The 23,155-nt window shown below is 38.8% G+C and overlaps 1 protein-coding gene across 3 annotated transcripts; it reads left to right on the top strand.

Annotated features, from left to right (window-relative positions):
- Positions 1-4,631: 4,631 nt before the first annotated feature.
- CBLL1 (Cbl proto-oncogene like 1) lies at positions 4,632-21,844 on the top strand. Of its 3 annotated transcripts, none has more exons than XM_033862886.2 (6): positions 4,632-4,695; positions 10,519-10,686; positions 13,738-13,835; positions 14,244-14,327; positions 15,619-15,692; positions 18,323-21,844. In XM_033862886.2, exons 1-6 carry the CDS (start codon positions 4,647-4,649, stop codon positions 19,356-19,358), a joined length of 1,509 nt encoding a protein of 502 aa, XP_033718777.1. In that variant the 5' UTR covers positions 4,632-4,646; the 3' UTR covers positions 19,359-21,844. The 3 variants fall into 3 exon arrangements, with proteins under 3 accessions (XP_033718777.1, XP_033718779.1, XP_033718778.1); XM_033862888.2 differs by lacking the exon at positions 4,632-4,695 and adding an exon at positions 5,497-5,742; XM_033862887.2 differs by lacking the exon at positions 4,632-4,695 and adding an exon at positions 5,497-5,742 and having other exon boundaries at positions 13,735-13,835.
- Positions 21,845-23,155: the final 1,311 nt, after the last annotated feature.

The following is a 23,155-nucleotide window of genomic DNA, read 5'->3' as shown; positions in this document are numbered from 1 at the left end:
ACTTATTGAAGGCCTGTTATTTGGCAAGGGCTAAAGAGCCTTCACAGATGTTATCTCCTGATCTTCAGACCAACTCTGCAAGGAATGTTATTATTATTCCCATTTTACTGATACAGAAATTGAGCTTGAGTAACCATCCAGTATAACACAGGGAGAGTTGAGATTTGAACCCAGTTCTGCCTGGTTCCAAAGCTCATGCTCTTTCTCTGCTACATATATTACCTACTGTGACCTTGAGTCAGAGAAGGCTTGATGGGGAAAGAGGCATATGAGCAGGTGCCTTGAAGGGTAGGTAGGTTTCCAGGTGGGAGTAAGAACTGCAAATCCATGCCTAGTATTTTTCTCAACTGAGGGACAGATGGGTTTTAAATCTGTCAAAAAACTTTTCGTTCATTTGGAGATCCAGTTCTGAGGGGGTGACTATTACCAAATACCGGAAAGAAACACCACATCGCCCTCGTTCTTGAGTTTCCTGGCATTCTTTTCTTTTTTTTTGGCCGCACCGTGCAGCATGCGGGATCTTAGTTCCCCGACCAGGGGTTGAATCTGTGCCCCCTACATTGGAAGCTCGGAGTCTTAACCACTGGACCACCAGGGAAGTCCCTTTCCTGGCATTCTTTGATCTTGGATATCTATTTCCTCATCACCCCTCTGAGCAGACACACAAGGATTAATTCTTCCAGGTGCAAAGATTTACCCTTCCTCTTGGACATTTCTAGAATAGTATAAGCTCTTCAAAACAGCATGGGAGATAGAAAGTAGTGGTTTTCAAACTTAAATTCCATGCCATCAGGGCACTTCAACATTTCAGTGAGTCAAAACTACCATTTTTTTAAAAAAATAAATTTATTTTATTTATTTATTTTTGGCTGCACTGGGTCTTTGTTGCTGTGCGCGGGCTTTCTCTAGTTGAGGCGAGCGGGGTCTCCTCTTCGTTGCGGTGTGCAGGCTTCTCATTGCGGTGCTTCTCTTGTTGCAGAGCACGGGCTCTAGGCGCTCGGGCTTCAGTAGTTGTGGCGCATGGGCTCAGTAGTTGTGGCACATGGGCTTAGTTGCTCCACGGCATGTGGGATCTTCCCGGACCAGGGCTCGAACCTGCGTCCCCTGCATTGGCAGGTGGATTCTTAACCACTGTGCCACCAGGGAAGCCCTACCATTTTTTTTTTTAAAGGGACAGAATAGAATAGAAATATTAGAAAGCATTGCATACAGTAAGGGTGAGTACGGTTTCATGACACATAGTTATGTATATGTGTGTAAGTTTGTGTTTATGTACTGGGCTATGATGTAAAATATATTTCTGATAGTGACAGACATTTCTTTAACAGTAACAAGGCCTATTTACAAACCTAGCATACCAGGGAGGCCTGAAAGCCCCTTCTAGCTGGCATAGAGTGGCAGCTGGGGATACGGTCAAGTCTAGGAAACAGTATGACAGACGGCTTGCTCACAGCAGTTTAAAACTGCCAAGCATTCCTTCAGAAATGTGGAGAGAAAAGAACAAAACAATGATCTCTTAGCAGAGGAGCTGCAGGGAGGAGCAGGCTTACCCAGCTGAAAGGATACCCACGGCAAAACAGTCCTTCTCAGAAGAGAAGGCAGGCTGCAGGGCCTCTCTAGGTCAAAGGTTCCTATCCAAATGGGTAAATATATTGCCAGGCCTCAAAAGACAGAGTGGGAAAATGCCTTTCATCAGCAATTTTCAGTCCTTATAGTCTTCCTTCTCATTCCTGAATCTGTCTCTTGCCCGGTTTTTTGTGTTTTTTTTTGCGGTACGCGGGCCTCTCACTGCTGTGGCCTCCCCCTTTGCGGAGCACAGGCTCCGGACGCGCAGCCTCAGCGGCCATGGCTCATGGGCCCAGCCGCTCCGCGGCATGTGGGATCTTCCCGGACCGGGGCACAAACCCGCGTCTCCTGCCTCGGCAGGCGGACTCTCAACCACTGCGCCACCAGGGAAGCCCGGAACCCACAGTTTTTAATGCCGAAGTCCATATATCTAACCACTAGAGTCTACTATGTTTCCCATCCACTTCTACTTATCAAACTTGTTCATGTATAGTGGACACTGTCCTGATCAGTTCTCTATTGACAGTTCACTCACACTTGCTGGCATTTTGGCCATCACAGGGGGTCTCTGACTTCTTGGTCAATTCTTAGGTGTAATAGTATTGATTCCTCCCTACCCAAATTTAAGATCTGCTCATTGTTTTTGAATCTATCTTGCTGGATTGTGTTGTTTATATAAATACATCATGCTAGGTTTTGTTTAGATGCTCTTTTTTAACTGTTACTCTGAACTCTTACTTTCCAAGGTTCTCTACAATCATACCTTATTTCTCAGTACTCCCAAACATGGATCAGCAGTACAAAGTGAAGCTGGTCACTGTCCTGTTTAGAGCTATGACAATTCTCACATCTGTGCCCTTGCTCTTTCTTGTTTGATGTGCCTCTTTCTTCTCTCTCCTCATCTTCAAATGCTATCCTGTTCATCAAGGATCACTTTAAATCCCTCTGTAAAGCCTACCTAACTGCCCTCAGCTCTATTGCTCATAATTTTCTCTGAATGTAGGTAGCACTGCATTCTCCTGAAACATTTAGACTGTAATTCCGTGTTTTAATTATTTCTATAAATGCTAGCCTGTATGATCCTGGATGTAGGGACCATTATTTATACAGTTCTTGCCTTCTGCAGTCTCAGGCACTACAGGGTGATAACAACTAAAAGAGTAATAAGGAGGGACTTCCCTGGCGGTCCAGTGGTTAAGACTCGGTGCTTCCACTGCAGGGGTTCGAGTTTGATCCCTGGTCGGGGAACTAAGATCCCACATGCTGCATGGTGCAGCCAAAAAAAAGCATTAAGGAGATGAAGGTTATTGCCCTGATCTGGTATTGAGGAGTCTCATACAAGCTCTCTGATACCCATCCTCTGTTTTTTATAGGTAAACAGTGCTATGTAAATGCAAGGTCATCAAACACCTTGAAGAGCGTTAGCTTATAATTCATAGGCTAGCAGATGTCCATCAGGAAGATGAAAATAGGATGTGCACCTTGGTGCTTCCGATAGTCCACTCTGATGACATTTCATTTTTATAAACCTTAGGACAGTACCAAGCTATAAAATAAGTATAAATGTTGACTTTCAATAAAGAAATTGTGACTGATTACAGTACATGGGTTACCAACAATGGATGCCAGAGGGCAGTAATAAAATATAAGTCTTGTGGCTTCCCTGGTGGTGCAGTGGTTGAGAGTCCGTCTGCTGATGCAGGGGATGCGGGTTTGTGCCCCGGTCCGGGAAGATCCCACATGCTGCGGAGCGGCTGGGCCCGTGAGCCATGGCTGCTGAGCCTGCATATCCGGAGCCTGTGCTCCGCAACGGGAGAGGCCACAACAGTGAGAGGCCCGCGTACCGCAAAAAAATAAAAAATAAAAATTAAAAAAAATTATATATATATATATATATGTAAGTCTATATACAGTTTCACTTATAAATTTAGGTGAAGAAATTAATATGCCATGCTGGTACTGCACTGGTACAGTGAGGCAACTACAGTTAAGGGGAAAGTGAATATAGAGCACAGGTGCTTAAAGCAATGCATAAAAGCAGCAGAGGTCAAATCAAATAATTCAACAAATGTTTATCTAACATTTTATCAACAAGAAATCTAAAGTAAGTGAGTTTCCTTTCAGTAAATTTTCATAACTTGATGCACCACAAAATGCTGACACAACTTTTGACTTACATATTATATCACGTAAAACAGTTTGCAGGCTCTTTTTTTATTCTAATTCTTTAAATATTAACATCAGCAGATACTAATATTATTATTCTGAACCTGGATTTGCATCATCTGAAGTATGGCTGATAGGCTAAATATGAGGATAGGAAAAAATAAAAAGAGCACTTCCTAGGTGAAAACTACCTTCTTTTATACCCCAAATTGGTGAAAAATGCTTGATCCTATCAGCGCTGTATTTAGAGAAATAGGGAGGAATGGGAGAAAGGTTAAGCTTCCCCCAACCTGCAAAAGAAAACAAAAAATGCCCAGCAACTGAAAGCATCTTGAAAACCACTTAGTAATACAGAAACTTACATTTTAACAAAAGCAGGAGTAACGTTGATTCACAATTCTCCTTAGTTGTGAACGCACCTAAAAACCTGTTTATAAAGCTGCAGATATAGTGGGAAAGTCTTTAAAAAGATCCCAGTAAAACATTCAGCAGATAACACAGAACACTTATAGTATTACTCATCATATTATTATTCAAAGCTCTTACTGTTTAACTATACAGATAGAGCACATCGCTACACATACTTTATTCGAAATTCAGCACCATGAAACCACTTCTCTAAGAGGTCAATACAATAATCTCTGATTGATCCAGGAACTCTGGCACTGAAAGCGTGCATAACACAAGGTAATGATGTCGTCACCGAGGGACGACAAGAATAGAACCCAAATCCCTTGACTCCCCAGCTTGTGTTTTCCACTAATTGTGCTCCTTTCTACTCATTCGGGAGCATCAAGTGTGAAGAGCTGGAAAAGGGAGTGGACACAGATGCGCCAGGGTCGCGAGGTAGAGACCGCCCTGAAGGTCCTCAGGAATCACTCTTGGGCACTTGCCTTTTGTTTCGGCTGAGGACGATGCAAGCGGCAGCAACCACCGACCCGTGGGACCAAGAACTGGAACTAGGTACTGCCCGTGGCGGTAACTGTCTCTTCCTCATTTTAGGCCTTTCCTCTTTCCACCGCTCCCTCGCGGCCAGCCCTAACGTGCTCTCCCCCAAGCTCAGCTCCGCTCTGCACTGGAGTCCCCGCTGTCTCCTAACAAGATGCGGCCACGCTGCATCCGTCCTCCACCTGGCCCCGCGTCCAGTCCTTAGGAGGGGTGTTGTGTGTGTGTGCGCGTGTTTGGTGGGGGAGGGTTTCTAGCGCCACAAGAGCTTGCCCTAGAAAATGAGCGCTAATCAAGCGTCAGAAATGGGCTTCAACTGTTAGCAACTTTAGAGATGGGAACGGGGGCAGATAGCCGTCAGCTCTGCCTGGGTCTATGCAGCTTGTCACGACAAAGCAAAAAGGAGACCATATACACAGAGCCTTTCTCTCTAGCTGGGAGCTTCATACAGCTCAACCATCCCCCGGGCAACCTCCCGCTGGAGGACGCCTTCTAGAGCGCGCGTGTTTACACTTTTCCTGGATCTGGGGGACGGCGACCGTAGCTCGCGGACTCTGGGGGATTCCAAACCGTTACTCCGCCCGCCGAGGTGGGGCCAACCCAACGGCCGAGCCTGCGCAGTGTGCCTTGCAGGCTCCAGGGTCCCGGCGCACTACAAGTCCCAGAAGGCAATGCTCCTCGGGGCCGGCAGCCGCCTTACCTGCTGCGAGCTTAGTCCTATGGATACTACCGGCTTTCCCCCTCCCCCGTTCCCGTCGGTCTCCTCTCCACAGTTAAAGGCTACTTCCTTTGGAAGCACATTTAGAGGAAGCCTTAGCAGCCTCCACATTGAAACTCTCTGCGTACTCGTTCTTTCTTTCTCTGCTCGAATTATGCCTGACTCCCTCACCGGAGTCGGCTAGCGTACGAGAGACAAGGAAGCCTTGGGAGGCCACAACCCGGGAAATCTGGTTACACTTCCGCCTCCCAGGCTCCGGAAGGTATCGCGCACGCGCTCCCTGCGACTCCGGCGCGGTTGACTTCCGCTCCCACTGTGCCCTGCGAGCCGAATCATGGATCACACTGGTAAGGAGGCGGAGGCAGTGGGGGTCCTGGTTCCATGCCCCCTGGCCGGCCTGGGACTGGTCGCCCAGCGAGCTTAGGGGGTTTACGCTCGCCCTACACCATTGGGTTGTGGCGGCGAGAAAGAGATCTCACAGACCCCTCCGCGTGTCCGACCAGGGCCTGCTACTTCCTGGCCTACCCTCCGGTGTGGTACCTACAGCCTCGGTGCCGGCAACAGCCGTTCCTTCTCTGCTTCTGCCGGTCTCCGAGCAGGGACGGCGGGCGGCGCGGGCTTCGCGGGGAGGAGAGAGCGCCGGCTCTTTTTTTGCTCATTTTGGGTCCTCTGCCCTACGTTATGGGGACTGGCGGGTAGATTCCAGTCTCGGAGTCGGGGAAGCCTCATTACGCTGGGAGTCGATGCGCGAGAGTGGGTTGGAGACTTCCTGCTGTCTCAGTCAGCTTTGGGCGGGTGCTCCGGTGGTCATCGCCTGTCGTTTTTGTCTCTCCGGTCTTTCATGGACTAGAGGTGGGAGAAGGGAGTCAGATATGGTTTTCGGAATCATACCGGGAGCAGCTTTTCTGCTTAAGCCCAAAGCATGCCCCGCGCTTCGGCTGTGGTCCTTAATCATCAATCTTGAGCTTAAAATCAAGATAGTCTCATTCCTTTCTCCAAGTAAGAATGGCTTCACTCTTTGTTATGTGTTTTTTGGCTTTTGCTTCCTTGTGGTTTTTGGATATTGAATGAGTGTATTTGGAGTTAGATACTGCTCCGTTCAGTTCTATCAGCCATATTACAAGTAGGGGGAAAAAGGCTTTTTCCAGTATTAAGTATTGTTTAGGATTTCTCAGTCATCAACTGTCTACTTAATTTCATATATATATGTATACACATATATATATAAATACGTTATGTGTGTATGTATACACACATATAGATATATATACACACTCTTCTAGGCTTGGAAATGGAATGGTAAAGAAGACGGACTGAGTCCCTCTCCACTTGGAGGTTACGTTCTATTGGAAAAGACAATAAACAAGTTTTTAAAAATACTTAAATGTTTACAGATTATGATGAGTGCTTTGAAGAGGGTAAACGGGTGCTCTGGTAAAGACTATTAGGAGTAAGCTTCAGAGAGGGTGGTCAGGGAAGGTCTTTCTGGAAAAGTAACATTTGTAAGCTGAGATCTGATGGATGAGAGGAATCCAGCGTGGAATAAATCACGAGGAAAGCATTTAGAGCAACTACAAAGACTCTGAAGGAGGAAAGTTTAGAGAAGACCAGTCAGCTGCACCTAGTTAACTAGAGGGAAAGAACCGGAAGATGGAAAGGAAGGCAGGAGTCAGGTCGTGCAAGACTTTGAAGTCCATGGTAAAGATTTGAATGTTATTTTAAGTGCAATATGAAGCCATTGAACAGAAGTAGAGGAGGAACATAATCTCTTTTTAAAAACATAATAGGTTTTATGGAGAATGGTGTAAGAGAAGGCAAGAATAATAGAAGAAAACTTAGGAGGTGATTGCAATAGATCAGAAGGGAAGCTTGGCTTAGTGAAGGTGGCTGGTTTAGTGAAAAAGGGAGTGGGCAGATTCAGTGAATCTTTTGGTGATAGAACTCAAACAGGCACTGGTGGATTGGTTTGGAAGCATGTGAGAGAAAGGAAAGGTGCCTAGGGTTCTAGTTTGAGTGGTGTCCATTACTGGAAGACTTGGGAGAAAAACACTTTTTTTTAAGGAGCAGAGGTGAGAAATGGGAATTTGGGAACAAGATTTTGGACTGCTCAGTAAGAGATGTGTGTTGAGACATACAAGGGGAGATGTCAAGTGGAGATCAGAGGGAAGTTTGATTGGGACTTAGTACCACAAATCACTTAAGGCAGAAGAGAAGAGGGCCTAGAGCCAGGCTCTAAGGAACTCTAGTGTTTGGAAATTTTATAGAATTGAAAATCTGGGATCTTGGTGTTAGGGTAGCAAACATGCCACTTTAGCAAATGTTTTTCATTTGAGCATCTTACTGGAATTTTGGGAGTCAAGCAGCTTCCACAGTTTAGAGAATGTTATGTTAGGAAATTGTAATGTGGGTGGGTGTGTATCTCCATATTTATTATCCTAGTTCTCTAAGTTAAAAGTTTGCCTAAGTAAGTAAAAGTCATCTGAACATGAAAATATTCACTAATGAACCGACCACTTAAAAAATTAGTTCCTGCTCAGATATCCCTGCTTAACACCAGCTTCTTTTTTGTTCTTTTAGTTAATTTCATTATACGGCAGTGTCCTTAGTGTTTCATATCAGGAAATGGTATAAAATGCTGTACATTGATCGTGATTACAAAAGATTCCGATTTTCATGAAATTCATAAATGTGAATTCGGTAATTATTTGAATCACAAATAAAATCATTGGCAAGTGAGGAAATGCCAGTTAGCCAGTGAATTGAAGACATTATGACAGGATAGGCATCTCAAAAGGATGTTTCTAATATCAAAGGATTAATAGAGGCCCTTGGGGAAATTGATGAAACCCTCTAATGTTATGCAAAAATGACTGGTTTTGTAATCTTGCTGAAAAAGTCAGTCATAAAATAAAGGCTATCCTGTGGTGTTTTTATAATAGAATTTTGCTGGAAAAATTACTCCAGGAAACTCCTACTTAACACTTGATTCGTTCTTTGGCTATTCTAAGAATTAGCACTTAGTTGTAACTATAACCTAAATTTTGTAAAAATATTTCTTGGTTCCTTTAATTCAAGATAAAATTCTACACAAATCTTTTAAAAACCTATATAATATAATATAAAAGTGTTATGCCTTTTTAAAGTGGATTTCACTTTATATGGCCAGTTCTATCCTTAATTCTCACTTTGTGTAATATCCAAAGACTTTTGTTGTTAGGGCTTTATGTTTGTAGTCGTCTTATTCAGAAGGAAATTATGCTGTATGTTCTGATTCTTAATAAAACCCCCAAAACCCTAAGACAAACCCAGAGTGATGTCACTATTAACCGCTGTACTTTGCTTATGAACTTGCAGGCTGAGGCAGGCTGCAAGGTGTTAGAGGGCAGCAGGCTCTGGAAAGGCAAAATAGGCTAAACAAGCCACAGTAGTGACCACAGGTGTCCAGGGTGGTGTGAAAAGGACTTGTAGTAATGAAATGTTGGTATTTTGATCATTCATCAAGGTGAAACCGTTAAGAGTCCTTTTACTATCTGAAGGACAGCACTGAACTGTCTACAACAACTTGCTTTTTTTAGCTCAGTGGAAAATCAGGAATATACCTATTGAGCAAAAAAAAAAAATTCGTTCTGTCTTATCTGTCTTTTTGCTATTACATCGCTTGTAGGTATTTTTACATAAATAAGCAACTAGAGTGAAAGCAGATGAAATACATTATTCAAATTGTTAATACATTTTGTGAAGTGTTGAGAGTTGATCAAGTTGGATTTATCCTAACTTTAACTATCCATGTAATCCCTTTTCCATGAGTTGTCTTTTTTGAGGGTTAGCTATTATGAAAGTAATAATAGAAAGTAGACTGAAAGATATTTAAATTAATAATTAAGGACCGATTTTGAATTTTGTTCTGTCCTTCAGAAAGAGTGCAAATCGATGTGAGTTCAACATGTGTCTGTAATTCTAGTACCCTTGGAGATCATTAGTACTAATTAGGATAACTACTTCCAAATTTGGCTTTACTGAATTTAATGTGGACAGTTTGGCTATCACTCTGGATTGTACTGTCTAATGCAGTGAGAATTACACAGCCTTGTTCACTAATTGTCATGTTTAAAACATTACTATTTAAAAAAATTATTTGCGTTTCCTATTTTAGGGCATTTCCCTTTCTGTCTTTAGTAGGTAAAGGTAAATATTTTCTGGATTGTAATATCTTGTCATGAACTTGAAGAAAAGGTGGCTTTTAACCTTCAAATAGAGTCAGTTCTATGAAATAATGCTCCTATTACTCATGGGGTATGAGTGAATTTAAATCATAAGCTAGTAAGAGGCAGGGATGTAGAAAGTTTCAGTTGTTTAGGCCAAGTACAGAAAACTTACTTCCTCCTCAACTATAATTTTCCATTACAGTGCTGACCAAGAATAACACGGTCACATGTGTACATCTAGAAATGTTATAGCACAAGTACATTAGTGCGTGTTTTTACTACTAAAGGGTGCAATAATTTTTACTATATTCCTGAATGCTTTTTAGAAAAAGAACTTTACACTTAAGAGAATAATCACATCCCTAAAACTAACTTCATTTTCAATGCATTATTTATTTAATTTTACCATTGTCAGTGTTAGTTTTGTGTTTCCAGTATTATTGATTGTCCTGATATCGATGCAGATTACTAAATTTACTGAGTGCCTACTTTGCATACTTGATGGAGATAGTGATGGTTTTCTTTCTTTTTGTTCTTCTTCCTTTACTTTTCTTTTTCTTTTTTTAAAAAACCTCTTATAGTTCCAAGACAGAGGTTCTTATCTTAGGCTCATGAAGGGTTTTACGTTTCTGTAAATCCCTCTGGAAAAATGCAAAATTTTTTTGTCCATTTTTTTAGGGAGAGGTTCTGTAACTTTTGTCAACTCTTTAAAGGTTCCATATCTCAAAAAGCATTGCTTTAAGGGTTTGTCCAAAATAGAGAAAATTAGTACTTGAACTTATATAGCATAGTATTTAAAATCAGAAACCAGATATTCAGCCCTTGATAATAATGTTGGGTATGTTGCTTTAATACCTGTGGCAGAATAATCTTCAAAAAGAAAAACTAAAAGAAATTGCAACTTTTTTTCTAACATAGACAATGAGTTACAAGGCACTAATAGTTCTGGATCATTGGGTGGTCTTGATGTTCGAAGACGAATTCCTATAAAGCTCATCTCCAAACAAGGGAACAAAGCCAAAGCTTCACCTCGAACTCCAAGGACTATAAACAGGATGCCTGCAAAGGCTCCAGCTGGTGATGAAGGTAATTTGTTTAAACTAATAGGTCCAAAAGTCTTTCTTTTATATCTGATTCCACCAATAAGCCATGTGATTTTATTTACCTTTAGTCACCTCTTTTTTTTATCTTTTATACTCTCTTCCTTCTTCAGTCTTTGACTTCTCATTTTGGCATATTTTACTTTTCTCTCCCTTAAAAAATATTTTTGGTTTATTTTCTTGTTGAAAGTAACACTGCCTATTGTTTACAAATATCTAAACAGTATTGCAGAAAACATAAAAGTAAAATTGTCCCTCTCCCCCCATAATTATTCTCTTCCCAAATAATCCCTGGTATGACTTTTTCATAGTTACTTTATAACTGCCCTTTTTTCATGCAAGATGCATGTGAGATTTTGCCTTCTCAGTACATACAGTTGTATCTCATTTAAGAGAATAGGTTTAGGTATTTCACTTACGGACATACCATAATTTATTTAACAATTTTTCTAATTTTTTGCTGTTAAAAACAATTTTGTAGCAAATATCCTTGTATATGTACCTTAGTATGTATATTTTGTAGAATTTAAACTTTGCATGAATTTGGGCATCTTAGAACTTGGTGGATTTTAGAATTTGTACATTTCAGAATTTGACAGATGTTGCCAAATGGCCCTTTAAAAATAGTACATCACTTTATACTCCCACACCAATATTGGTACTATTAACCTTTACAAATTTTTGTTCTGATACACATTTCTTTAATTACGAGTGGGGTTGTATATCTTTTCATAGTACTGGTCATTTCTTTTGCCTAGAATCTACCTGTTCATTTCCTTTTCCCATTTTTTTTTCTGTTGTCTTTCTCTTGATTTTTATGAGTTCTTTCTTTGTAAATTAATACAATTGTCATATATTGTATATATTCTCCATTTGTCTTTTGAGTTTTATATATAAAATTTTTATTGTAGAAAAGCTTGACGATTCTATGTAGTCAGATATCCAGTCTTTTCTAGTGTGACTTCTGGGTTTTTTGTCATTGTTAGAAAGGCCTTTCCCCATTTCATGAGTATAAAACAGTTTTCCCATCTTACCCTTTAGTACAGGGTCAGCAAACTATGGCCTATTGGCCAAATCCAGTCCTGTTTTTTTGTAAATAAACTTTTATTGGGACACACATCCATGCCCGTGGCTGCTTTTTTTTTTTTTTTTTTTTTTTGGCTGTACGCGGACCTCTCACTGTTGTGGCCTCTCCCGTTGCGGAGCACAGGCTCCAGACGCGCAGGCTCAGCGGCCATGGCTCACGGGCCCAGCAGCTCCACGGCATGTGGGATCCTCCTGGACCGGGGCACGAACCTGTGTCCCCTGCATTGGCAGGCGGACTCTTAACCACTGCGCCACCAGGGAAGCCCCTCGTTGCTGCTTTTCACACTATATTGGCATAGTTGAGTAATTTCAGGTATGGCCTACAGAGCCTAAAATATTTACTTAACTGGCCTTTAAGCAGAAAAAGTTTGCTGACCCCTGCTTTGGAACTTTTATAGATATGTATTTGGTTATTAAAACAAAAAGGGGGTATGGGCTTGAAGTGGAAGGGAATGAAGAGATAACTGAGAGGAAAAGGATAGAAAGGGGATTTTAGCAGGGGATTTTAGCTTTTTTGCATTGTTTTACTGTTACACAAGAATTTATTTATATATTACTGTGTAGTTTTTAAAAAGTATTTAAAAACCAAAAAGGCCAAAGCGGGGGTACACTAGGTTATTGATAGAGCAGCAGCAGCTGGTATGTTATCTATACAAATATATATATAGCTTAATGATGGGAGTACAAGTTGAACTACTCTGAAAAATGATAATGTGCTCCTAACTTGCTTGGCTGTTGTTCTGTTCAATAATTTTTTGAGTTTTTGATAAGTAGAAAAGTTAACTTTCCTTATTTTCAGTTTTAGATGACAGCAGCTTTTATAAGGTATAAATGGACCATATAAGAACCTAGGGTCACTCAGATGTAACTTATAAGAACTCTGCATTTGTGTTGGAGGTAATTAGATAGCAGTACACTGGTATGTATGTCTGTATCAGGTTCAAAAAATTCTTGCATCTATGCGTGTGTGTCTGTCTCTGTTTGTGTCCGTGTGTCTGTATGCAGATGCTGTAATGTAGCCATGTGGGTAAAGTTAAGACTTATGTGCTTTGGCTACTCTGTTTACCAGTTCTAGGGCCAAAAGAGTCGTGAGAAGGCTGGCACCTTGGAGGGATAGATTTGTCTTCTCAGCTTTACTTTAGGTAATTGGATTCTACCTAGAATCCCCATAAGACTGTTTGCTGGTTTTCTTTTCTTTTGTATGAGATGAGAAGAGTGCCATCAACTTTTTAATTAGGTCAGAGAAATTGAAATTGAGCCCATTTGTTCTTCATATTGTTTTAAGTTTATTGATATTGATATATGCAGTGTAGGGGAGGATACTTGTAAGTAGATATGATATAAATTCTGCTGTTTGCGTGATTAACCAGAGAGAGGTTTCAGTGGAAAGGATGAAGTATGAATATGTTGGATGTTTCTAAAATCAGGCTCAGTTTAAAGCTGAAGAAGAGGGTACCTAATTTACTAAGTCGTAAGAAGAAAGTCTGCAGAATTCTTTATGTTTTCACTAATCCTTTGGCAATAATATCAGTTTCTTACAGCATAATACCACTTTTATAGATAGATAAGAATAAATGGTGATAAGTATATTTTATTTGTGTAATAATCATGATGATAATTAGTAGTTTTATACTAGAAATAGTTTGGTGAATTAATAAGAGCACTTGAATGGGAGAGAAGAGATCTGAGATCTTTTCCTAGCTCTGCCACTGATCTTCTCTGTGTTGAGTTATTATGATCTCCAGTACTGCAATATTCTCAGTCATGAGAGTTGGACTACATGATTTCCAAGATCATTTCTAGATGGTGCTTTAAACTAGACTTGATTATCTTGTTCTTAGAAGAGCTTTGAAAGGTGTCAGTGAATAGGTCTATTTGGCCATGTACATGTACTTCCAAAATGAAATTGAGATGTGAAAAGTTAATAGGTAACACTTTCTTCTCTCAGAAGGATTTGATTATAATGAAGAAGAACGGTATGACTGTAAAGGGGGCGAACTGTTTGGAAATCAGCGAAGATTTCCTGGACACCTTTTTTGGGACTTTCAGGTATAACTAAAAATAAAAAATTTTATTAGAACAATAAAATATTTTAAATACTATATTAGAACAATTCAGACTACGTAAAGAATGGTATGAACTTTTATTATAGTTATATCTTTCAGTACTCATAAATCATTTGTTTATTAACGCCCTATTTCACTGTTTCCAAAAATAATCTGAAGTAATTTTTAGTAAAGTCAAGTAAAATCAATAACCATTAACACTGTTTAAGGGAATAAACCCCCAAGACTGATGGTGGCCCAACTAATGTGGCATATGTGGGGATTATACCAAGAAACCTTCATTTCTAATTGTTTTAATAACTTTTATAAAATACTAACCAATTCATTGTGTAAATTATGGACGTAAGTTTTAGAAATGCTTAAGGAAAATGTAATTATATCATTTCAACAGATAAACATCTTAGGTGAAAAGGATGATACACCAGTTCATTTCTGTGACAAATGTGGATTGCCTATTAAAATCTATGGGCGAATGGTAAGTATAAATTAAGTTCTGTTTTTGTAAATTAAATATTTGTGTAGAGGTAGGAATCTGAAATTTAAGTAGATTTATTACTGTTTAGTGATTAAATTTATAACATTTTAAATAAGTATAAAATAGCTAGGGGAAATTTGGGAATAATATTCATTTAATAGAATTATCTTGACAAATTCTTTAATTGCTTGTAAAATATTAATTACGGAAACTAATTCTGAAAACTAAATAATTTCCTTGGACTGTTTGATACCTGTTAGTTTACATTAATTCTAGTTTATTAGGGAAAAATTTTTATTTTTTCCCTTGTTCACAGAATAAAATCAGTTATTCATTTCTGAAGGCTATAATTTTTAATATAAAACTGAATTAATAAAGATTATTTATGATTTCTGAGAATTGAATTCTAAACGTTAAAAAAAAATGCAGCCCTAACTGTAATTTAATAGTAATTTTGACGTATAAAAAGATAGTTTTAGGGCTTCCCTGGTGGCGCAGTGTTTGAGAGTCCGCCTGCTGACGCAGGGGACACGGGTTCGTGCCCCGGTCCGGGAGGATCCCACCTGTCACGGAGCTTCTGGGCCCGTGAGCCATGGCCGCTGAGCCTGTGCATCTGGAGCCTGTGCTCCACAACAGGAGAGGCCACAACAGTGAGAGACCTGCGTAGCACAAAAAAAAAAAAAAAAAAAAAAAAAGATAGTTTTACATTTTTGTTGGAAAAAAATTTGAATTCAGTGATACATCTGTGATGGTGGAGGGTGTGGATTATGCACTGTTGCTTTGCTATATAACACAGCTAAATAATGGTAATGGCCTGTGAGTTTTAAAATGGCATAACATCATTTTACTGTGTCCTTCTGATTTATTTTTAAATATTTGTAAGTGTATTAAGACTACCAGGGAAGAAGGCTACTTATATTACATTAGAAGATATTTGTTCTTTTCCTGCCTAGGAATACTTTCAGGAGATACAGGATTAGTTAAAACATTATGCAGTATTCTTCAGGAGCTTTTAACCTGTAGGGACCATGAATGTGTAAGCAAATATGCATGTATATGTTTTTTGAGGAAAGGGCCAAAGTTTTCATCACATTCTCACAAAGAGCTTTGTGACTGAAAAAGGTTAACTGTTGCTTTTATGTAATTGGTACTTAATAAATGTTCATTTTAACCAAACAGTTCTCAAGTGCCTTCTATATCTAGGTCACTGTGCTTACTGTGGTTTTTTTTTTTTATGGAAGTATTTTAATTTGTTCTAGTATGCTTAACTGTAACATGTCTCTGTTCACAGATTCCATGCAAGCATGTTTTTTGCTATGACTGTGCTATTTTACACGAAAAAAAGGGAGATAAGATGTGTCCAGGGTAAGATCATCATTAAATTTTTAAATAATAAAGTTTGTGATATAATGATTTATAATCTAGGTTAAAGGTTAGGGTGTGCTATAGACTGGTGGCTGGATATCAAATATGTAGACATGGCTCATGTTTCTCTTTGAGCCTAGAGTTGGCCTTAGCCTTCTCCTTAAGATAGGGCTAATTAGCTATTATCAATCAATTCAAATTGGCCGAAATACGAGTATATTTGCCATCAAAAGTTAGCGTTATATAAACCCAAAATAGTTATTTTCTTGTTTTAATGGGACGCTAGAGAGGTAGTATCACGTAGTGATCGAGAGCAAAGACTCTGGAATTAGAATTCCTGTATTCAAATCTCTATTCTCTTATTTATTAGCTGTGTGACATAGGTGATTTCTTCATCTGTAAAATAGAGCTAATAATAGTACTTACCTCCCTGGGTTATTATTAGAAGTAAATGAGTTAATACATATATAGTACGTAGCATATAGCAAGTACTATGTAAGTATAAACTCTTATTTATTACCTTCAAATCTGATTATTATGTCTTGAGTGTATCTTAGAACACCATCATGTTCTAAGATAGACTCAGACAAGTTATGACAATCTAGAGTGTTGGTTGATAGTGATCTATTTGGGGATGGTCTTGAAGGATCCAGAATAAACTATGAATTTTTATATCAATTTAGAACCCCTGATAGAAGGTTTGAGGAAAGCTTTGAGAGAAACTTCTTTGGAACAACTGTAGGCTTCCTAGATTCCTTATAACCTGTCAGAACCTATCCCAAGGGTTGTAGTATTAGTGGATAGCAAAGCTATGGACAATTGTAAGGGATAATTTTCTTTTATGGTGTCGGAAGATTGGCATCACTGAGAGAGAATGGATGATTCATTGACAAACCAGCGCCAACTAATTCTCTTGGCATATTTTTTTTTTTTTTTTTTTAAATCTTGGCATATTTTTAATAGCCCTTTAAAGTCACAGATTATAAAATTTATAGTGTGAGTTTAAAGAGTATTTCCTTCCTAGAATTATAATTCAGAAGAGTTATGAAATTAAAAGTGCATATTCACTGTTTGCCTTATTTTCTGTAATGCCTGGTTTTCCAACACGGTGTACATCCACTATATAGTTAATTTGATTGCCTCATTGGGATAAGGGATTTTGGATGTTGTACAACACCATGTAGAGGACATCAAAAGGTTTTCTCTTTTATGTAAGTGTTCTAATGTTAATATTTAAAAGGGAATTTAGTTTTCAGGGTGTTCAGTGTAACTCCAGTAAGCATCTCACTGGTTGGCCCTTAGGTATATTAGAGCATAAGCCTATTTGGATTAACAGACCCAGGTTAGAAAGTGAAGAAATGGCAATCCAAATTAATGTAAATACTATATACTAATGATTAAGCATCACCCAAAAGAAGTGCCTCACATCCCGTTACTGTGGAGATATTTCAGAGCTTACAGCAAGTTAGAAGCAAAAAATAAGAAGTGTGCCAAATGGCCACTAAAGGGATGCCTCCTAGTATCAAGAAGGAGTACCAGCCTTCAGTGAGGAAGGAAAAACAGACACCACTCAAAATCAAGAATATAGAGCCATGTAATATAGTGTCATATGACCTAACACACATATTCAATGATAACAGCTTATACATGTATAGTGCTTAACTAGTCATTAAGTCCTGTCATTTTCACTGTTTCGTTGATGTTACAGATACTCTTTTAAGTAGGGCGAAGTAGATACAATAACATTGTGAGTTAGGTTAGATCTTTGAACCCCATTTTACACCCATTTTACAAATAAAGAAACAAAGTTTAAATGACTTCACCGAGATCTCAGAGCCAGTAGTAGATCCCAGTTCCAATTCCTAGTTCAGTCCTCTTTCCGCTATTTCAAGAAGACTCTAAAGGCAAGAGTGGATTAAAAATAGTGAGTGAAGAATAGTTACAATTTGACCCTGACTCATTAAGAAAATATTGAGTTAAATTTAGTGGTTATAATTTAGAGAAGCAGGAGTGTGTAATACTTTGTAGTAGTAAATTTGTCTGACAGTTCAGAAAGACCCCTTGAAGGGACTCTTGGTGTTCAGGGTTTGAATTTAATTTGTTTATGTTGTTTAATGTTAAGAACCTTGATGATTAGGATGATCCTATTTATTTTTGTAGTTCTTACAGTTCTTCCACTTGGTGTCTTCCACTTAGTATTATTTGCGCAGAAAATAATACTCAATAAATACGGTACAAGTTTGAATTCCATGATTGTGACAGATCATTTGGTTTGCCCTTCCTGGATTTTTCTTTGCAACTGGGTGGAAAGCATAGAATTGTTTGAGAAAATCAGATAAATTCTAGGTCTTGGGAAGAAGACGTCTTTTCTTAAAACATACTCTGTTTGATAAACTTTGAATTTTTTTCTTAAGCGTTCTGATGTTGAAAGAAATGCTGTTGCTTAATAGGGAACAGACCACAAAGTGGAAAAGATTAAAGGTTCACTTGCAGTAACTGTATCTTTTAATTGTGAACTTCTGTAGTATTTTCCATAACAAAATTTAAAACTAGTCATATCTTTGAAATTAAGTGCATTATTTTTATAGTCTGTTTTTAGTAAATCAAACTTTTTTCCCCTTCTAATTTAGCTGTAGTGATCCTGTGCAGCGAATTGAGCAGTGTACACGAGGTTCTCTCTTCATGTGTAGCATTGTTCAAGGGTGCAAGAGAACCTACTTGTCCCAGAGAGACTTACAGGCTCATATCAACCACCGCCATATGAGAGCTGGAAAACCTGTTACCCGTGCTTCACTTGAAAATGTTCATCCTCCTATTGCCCCACCACCAGCTGAAATCCCCGATCGTTTTATAATGCCGCCAGACAAGCACCATATGAGCCATATTCCGCCAAAGCAGCACATCATGATGCCACCACCTCCTTTGCAGCATGTGCCCCACGAGCACTATAATCAGCCACATGAGGATATTCGTGCTCCTCCAGCAGAATTGTCCATGGCTCCACCTCCACCTCGCTCGGTCAGTCAGGAAACCTTTCGTATTTCAACAAGAAAACACAGCAATTTAATAACTGTCCCTATTCAGGATGACTCAAATTCAGGTGCTAGAGAACCACCACCTCCTGCCCCAGCACCTGCTCACCATCATCCTGAATATCAGGGTCAACCAGTGGTCTCGCACCCTCATCATATTATGCCTCCACAGCAACATTACGCACCACCCCCACCTCCTCCACCACCAATAAGCCATCCAATGCCACATCCTCCCCAGGCCGCAGGTACTCCTCACCTGGTGTATAGCCAAGCTCCACCTCCACCAATGACCTCTGCTCCACCACCAATCACCCCTCCCCCTGGACATATTATGGCCCAGATGCCACCTTATATGAATCATCCTCCTCCAGGACCTCCCCCCCCTCAACATGGTGGTCCACCTGTAACTGCACCCCCTCCTCACCATTATAATCCTAACTCTTTACCCCAGTTCACTGAAGATCAAGGAACTCTGAGCCCTCCATTTACACAGCCAGGGGGAATGAGTCCTGGTATATGGCCTGCACCGAGAGGGCCGCCTCCTCCTCCACGAATGCAGGGTCCGCCTTCTCAAACCCCACTTCCTGGACCACATCATCCAGATCAGACAAGATATAGACCGTATTACCAATGATAATAGTATTTTGAACTGAAGATATGATGAGGAAACAAACTTATGTATAGTCAATCTTTTAATTAAGCTTTGACTGTTTGGGGAAGGGAAAGCGCCTCTTACTGAGGTGGCTGTAAAACACTTAGGGTCTTGTCTCTTAAAATGGTTTTAAATCTTGACCTTAGGAGTGATTTCAAGTACTATACTGTAGTGCAGATAAGTGGCTCAGTTGAGCACAACTATATTTTAACAAACTTTCTTCCCCTAGTGTGGTAAATTGACCCAGAGGTGACCATTTGTAAAAAATTTGAAAGAAGTTTTTCGTCGTTCCACTTTCAAAAGTATTGCTTTTGTTAAACCCAATGTTTAGTTTTTCTTGTGATACATTTTGTTAACCTGTGTAAAAGGATTAAATTTCAATATGGTTGTAAAAATGCTATTTTTATGTGAATTTAAGTGCAGCCACATAGTGTTTTTTAAACCATATGTTTTACCACTAATTTCCCAAAGTTATAATAAAATCCTAAAAGTAAAAATCTACTAGAATTTACTGCAAGGCACACTGTTAAATGGTAGAAAATGATTTCACATGTTAGGCACTGAAATTTTGAGGTATATTAGGTGTATAATGCACCTGACTTGGATGCCTTTTCATTTGTAGGCAGCCTCAGGAACACCAAAATACATTGGAATTCCAGTACTAAGAAATATTTATGTTTGTAATACTGAAAGGCAGTGTTCGTTACTTGGAAAGTTACGGCCAAAGTAATCAACTCTGTAGGCTCCAAGCTGTTGGGGATGCTGGCACCCATTAATGCTTTTTAACTGAATGGTTGGAATCATGTGATGCACCACAGATTAATCTTAAGTAACGTTATTTTATAGAACTGTTTAAATGGTGTGCTTTAGATGAAGTGTATTCCTCTCTACTCATTGTCTTAAACTAAATATTTAGGGCTGAATAGGCTTTATGTAATTCCTCATTTCTTGGTAGAATTTGATCCCATGCTTAAGTGGGTTCTTGTTTATTGGGTTTTAAACTATAATTTGAATGCCATGGAGAAATTTGAATAATGTATTAATGAAGGACATTCTTGTAATCACATACTTGTGTTGCTCAGGTTTCATTACTGTGTGATAAGGTTTTTCCTCTAACTTGACATTTAAAAACTATTAATGATTTCCTGTTTCTTTTACTGGTTAAGCATCTAAAACGTGGAACGTTTTAGCTTGGAGTCAACAGTGAAGACTACCAGATGATTTTGTATTGGAGAAAAGAAAAGTAATCTAAATTGTGAATTTCAGTGCTTTATAAGGTGTCTTTGGAGTCAGCTTTTGCATTATAGGGGCTTCTTACAGTCCAGCTGAGATGACCACTTACAGTTTATACAGAAACTCATATGTATAAATCAACACTCTTAGGATATTACTATATATCCTTTGAATAAACCCCTGTGAAGTACTTCCTCCCCCCAAAATGGTGCATAACATATAAACATGAAATGTGTAGTATGCAGATGCCATTTATTAAATAGTTAGTAGTGTATAAATTTAGAACATTTCTTTTTGACAAAGGGTGAACTGATTGCTAATTTACCATTTAATTCTGTCAGGAACAGGCAAAACAACTTCTCATCTTGGATAATCAGATGCAAAGTTATCTATGAACTTAGAGCTGAAGTTAGAAATAATTATAAATGGCCCTTTCAACCGTGACCAGCTGAAAATAACTAATACACTTTTTTTAAGTGAAGTACGTGATTTTTCACACCTAGCAATTTGAGAGTCCAGTTGTTAATGCAATATTTCTAGAGAGAAATTGTTATCAGAAGCATGGGAGTGAAATAGTATGAAATGGTGGTGAGTGCATCTATCATATTACTGTAGGTACTTGGACTGTGCAAACTTGATTCCTTTTCATGGCCCTATTTAGGAGCTGTTAAAATACTCTTGTTGAAAATCCAGTACCATTTTTTGGTTTCATGTAATAGGAAATAGCCGAATTCACTTTAAAGCGTCTCAACTATTTATGAAGAGCTCACCTGTTTTAATGAAATTCACTAGAATTGAATGTGGCATGAAACCACTTAGCCTATGTATTGGACAAAAAAAATTAATATCATGGTAAAATTCCACGTTAAGAGAATTCTTGTAGGCTTTTAAAAAATGATTTCTTTTTGGTTAGGTTTAAGAAATATGTGTTATGCAGGAAGGCAGATCAGATGAAATGTGTTGTAACAGACAATTTTTTAAAATGGTGTTAGACTTGAATTCATCCAGTTATTGTTTGAATGAGGGTGGGTGGGTAGAAGGATAACAAAATTACTGTTAGTGTTTCTTTCCTTAAGGAAAAAGATGTGAATCCCAGCCTTATTTCAGGGAAGCCTTTGAAGCTATGATGGACATAAGTCTAAATTAAATGTATGTATATTTCATTATATTGCTCTTAAGACTACTGAGGTGGCAGTTTAATTCTTAAAAACAATAAAATGAAAGCATAAATACTATTTTGCCTAGATGAATTTTTACCTAATGATGACACATTTGGGAGGTTGCAGAATTTTTCTTGTTCATACAGCTTTTACAGTTAAAATAGATTCACCTTTTTGGAGATTAAAACCAGCAAGTTGAACGTTAACATTTCTAAAGTGGTATGATTGTTCAGAGTATTCTATAGTATTTTGGGGAAATATCAGTTGCAAAGACTAAGAAACTACTTAATATCCATCTTGCCCTGTAAAAACCACTTGCTCAAGTTATCGTATAAATACTACCACTGAAATATAAATGCAAAAGATAATTTGACCATATTTTTAAACTCAAAATAGGTAACTTTACTGTATGAAGTATACAGAGCTGCTTTATGCTTTGTTCTTACTAACATACTGTAAGAGTATCTTTCATACATCTTTCTGGAAAAACTGTATAGACATATCATAAAATTCTTGAAAAAGCGTTACAAGTACGTGGAAAAATCTCACAAGTACCTGAAACAAAAATAAACTTTTCTGACTATTAGATCAGCCATCAAATTGGTATATTGATGTTAATTGAGGTTTGACATAATCATACTATATTCCGGCTGAAGTGGCTTTATTTTTCTTCACTGGTTTTTGTAACTAATCTGTTCAATTGTGGCCTAGACCAAGCCGACTTTTCTTATTACAATATATGCACAATCTAATAAAGCAATATTGGATATACTAGGTTTAAAGGGGAAAGAGAGGTAAGCCAGTTAAAATACTTGGTAATGATACTAATAAAAACATTTGAATTTTCAAACATGTTTTGATTCATGCCCCTTCAGTTTTCCATCTTTGAGGGGAAAAGTATTAAGGCAGAATTTTTAAAGCAGCATTTTAGTATCAAACTTTAATTTTCTCATATCCCTTAGAATTCGAATTTTTAGGCATTACAGAATCACAGGATTTAAATGAACAATGGTGGGTCATGGGTTTAGCTCTAGCACTTGAGTGGAACCATGTCTTTTTAAAAATCTGCCATTTTGAAATGTTTTTTTTTTTTTTTTTTTTTTTTTTTTTTGTGGTATGCGGGCCTCTCACTATTGTGGCCTCTCCCGTTGCGGAGCACAGGCTCCGGACGCACAGGCTTAGCGGCCATGGCTCACGGGCCCAGCTGCTCTGTGGCATGTGGGATCTTCCCGGACCGGGGCACGAACCCATGTCCCCTGCATCAGCAGGCGGACTCTCAACCACTGCGCCACCAGGGAAGCCCCTGCCATTTTGAAATGTTAATCTGTGTCCTGAGAATGTCTCATTGCTATTCCAAGTAGTTGTTAGCACCAACTTTCATATTGT

The sequence above is a fragment of the Tursiops truncatus genome, chromosome 9 (genome assembly GCF_011762595.2).
Source record: "Tursiops truncatus isolate mTurTru1 chromosome 9, mTurTru1.mat.Y, whole genome shotgun sequence".
NCBI lineage: Eukaryota > Metazoa > Chordata > Mammalia > Artiodactyla > Delphinidae > Tursiops > Tursiops truncatus.
Note: the sequence above shows the minus strand (reverse complement) of the source record. Positions and strands in the feature narration are given on the sequence as shown.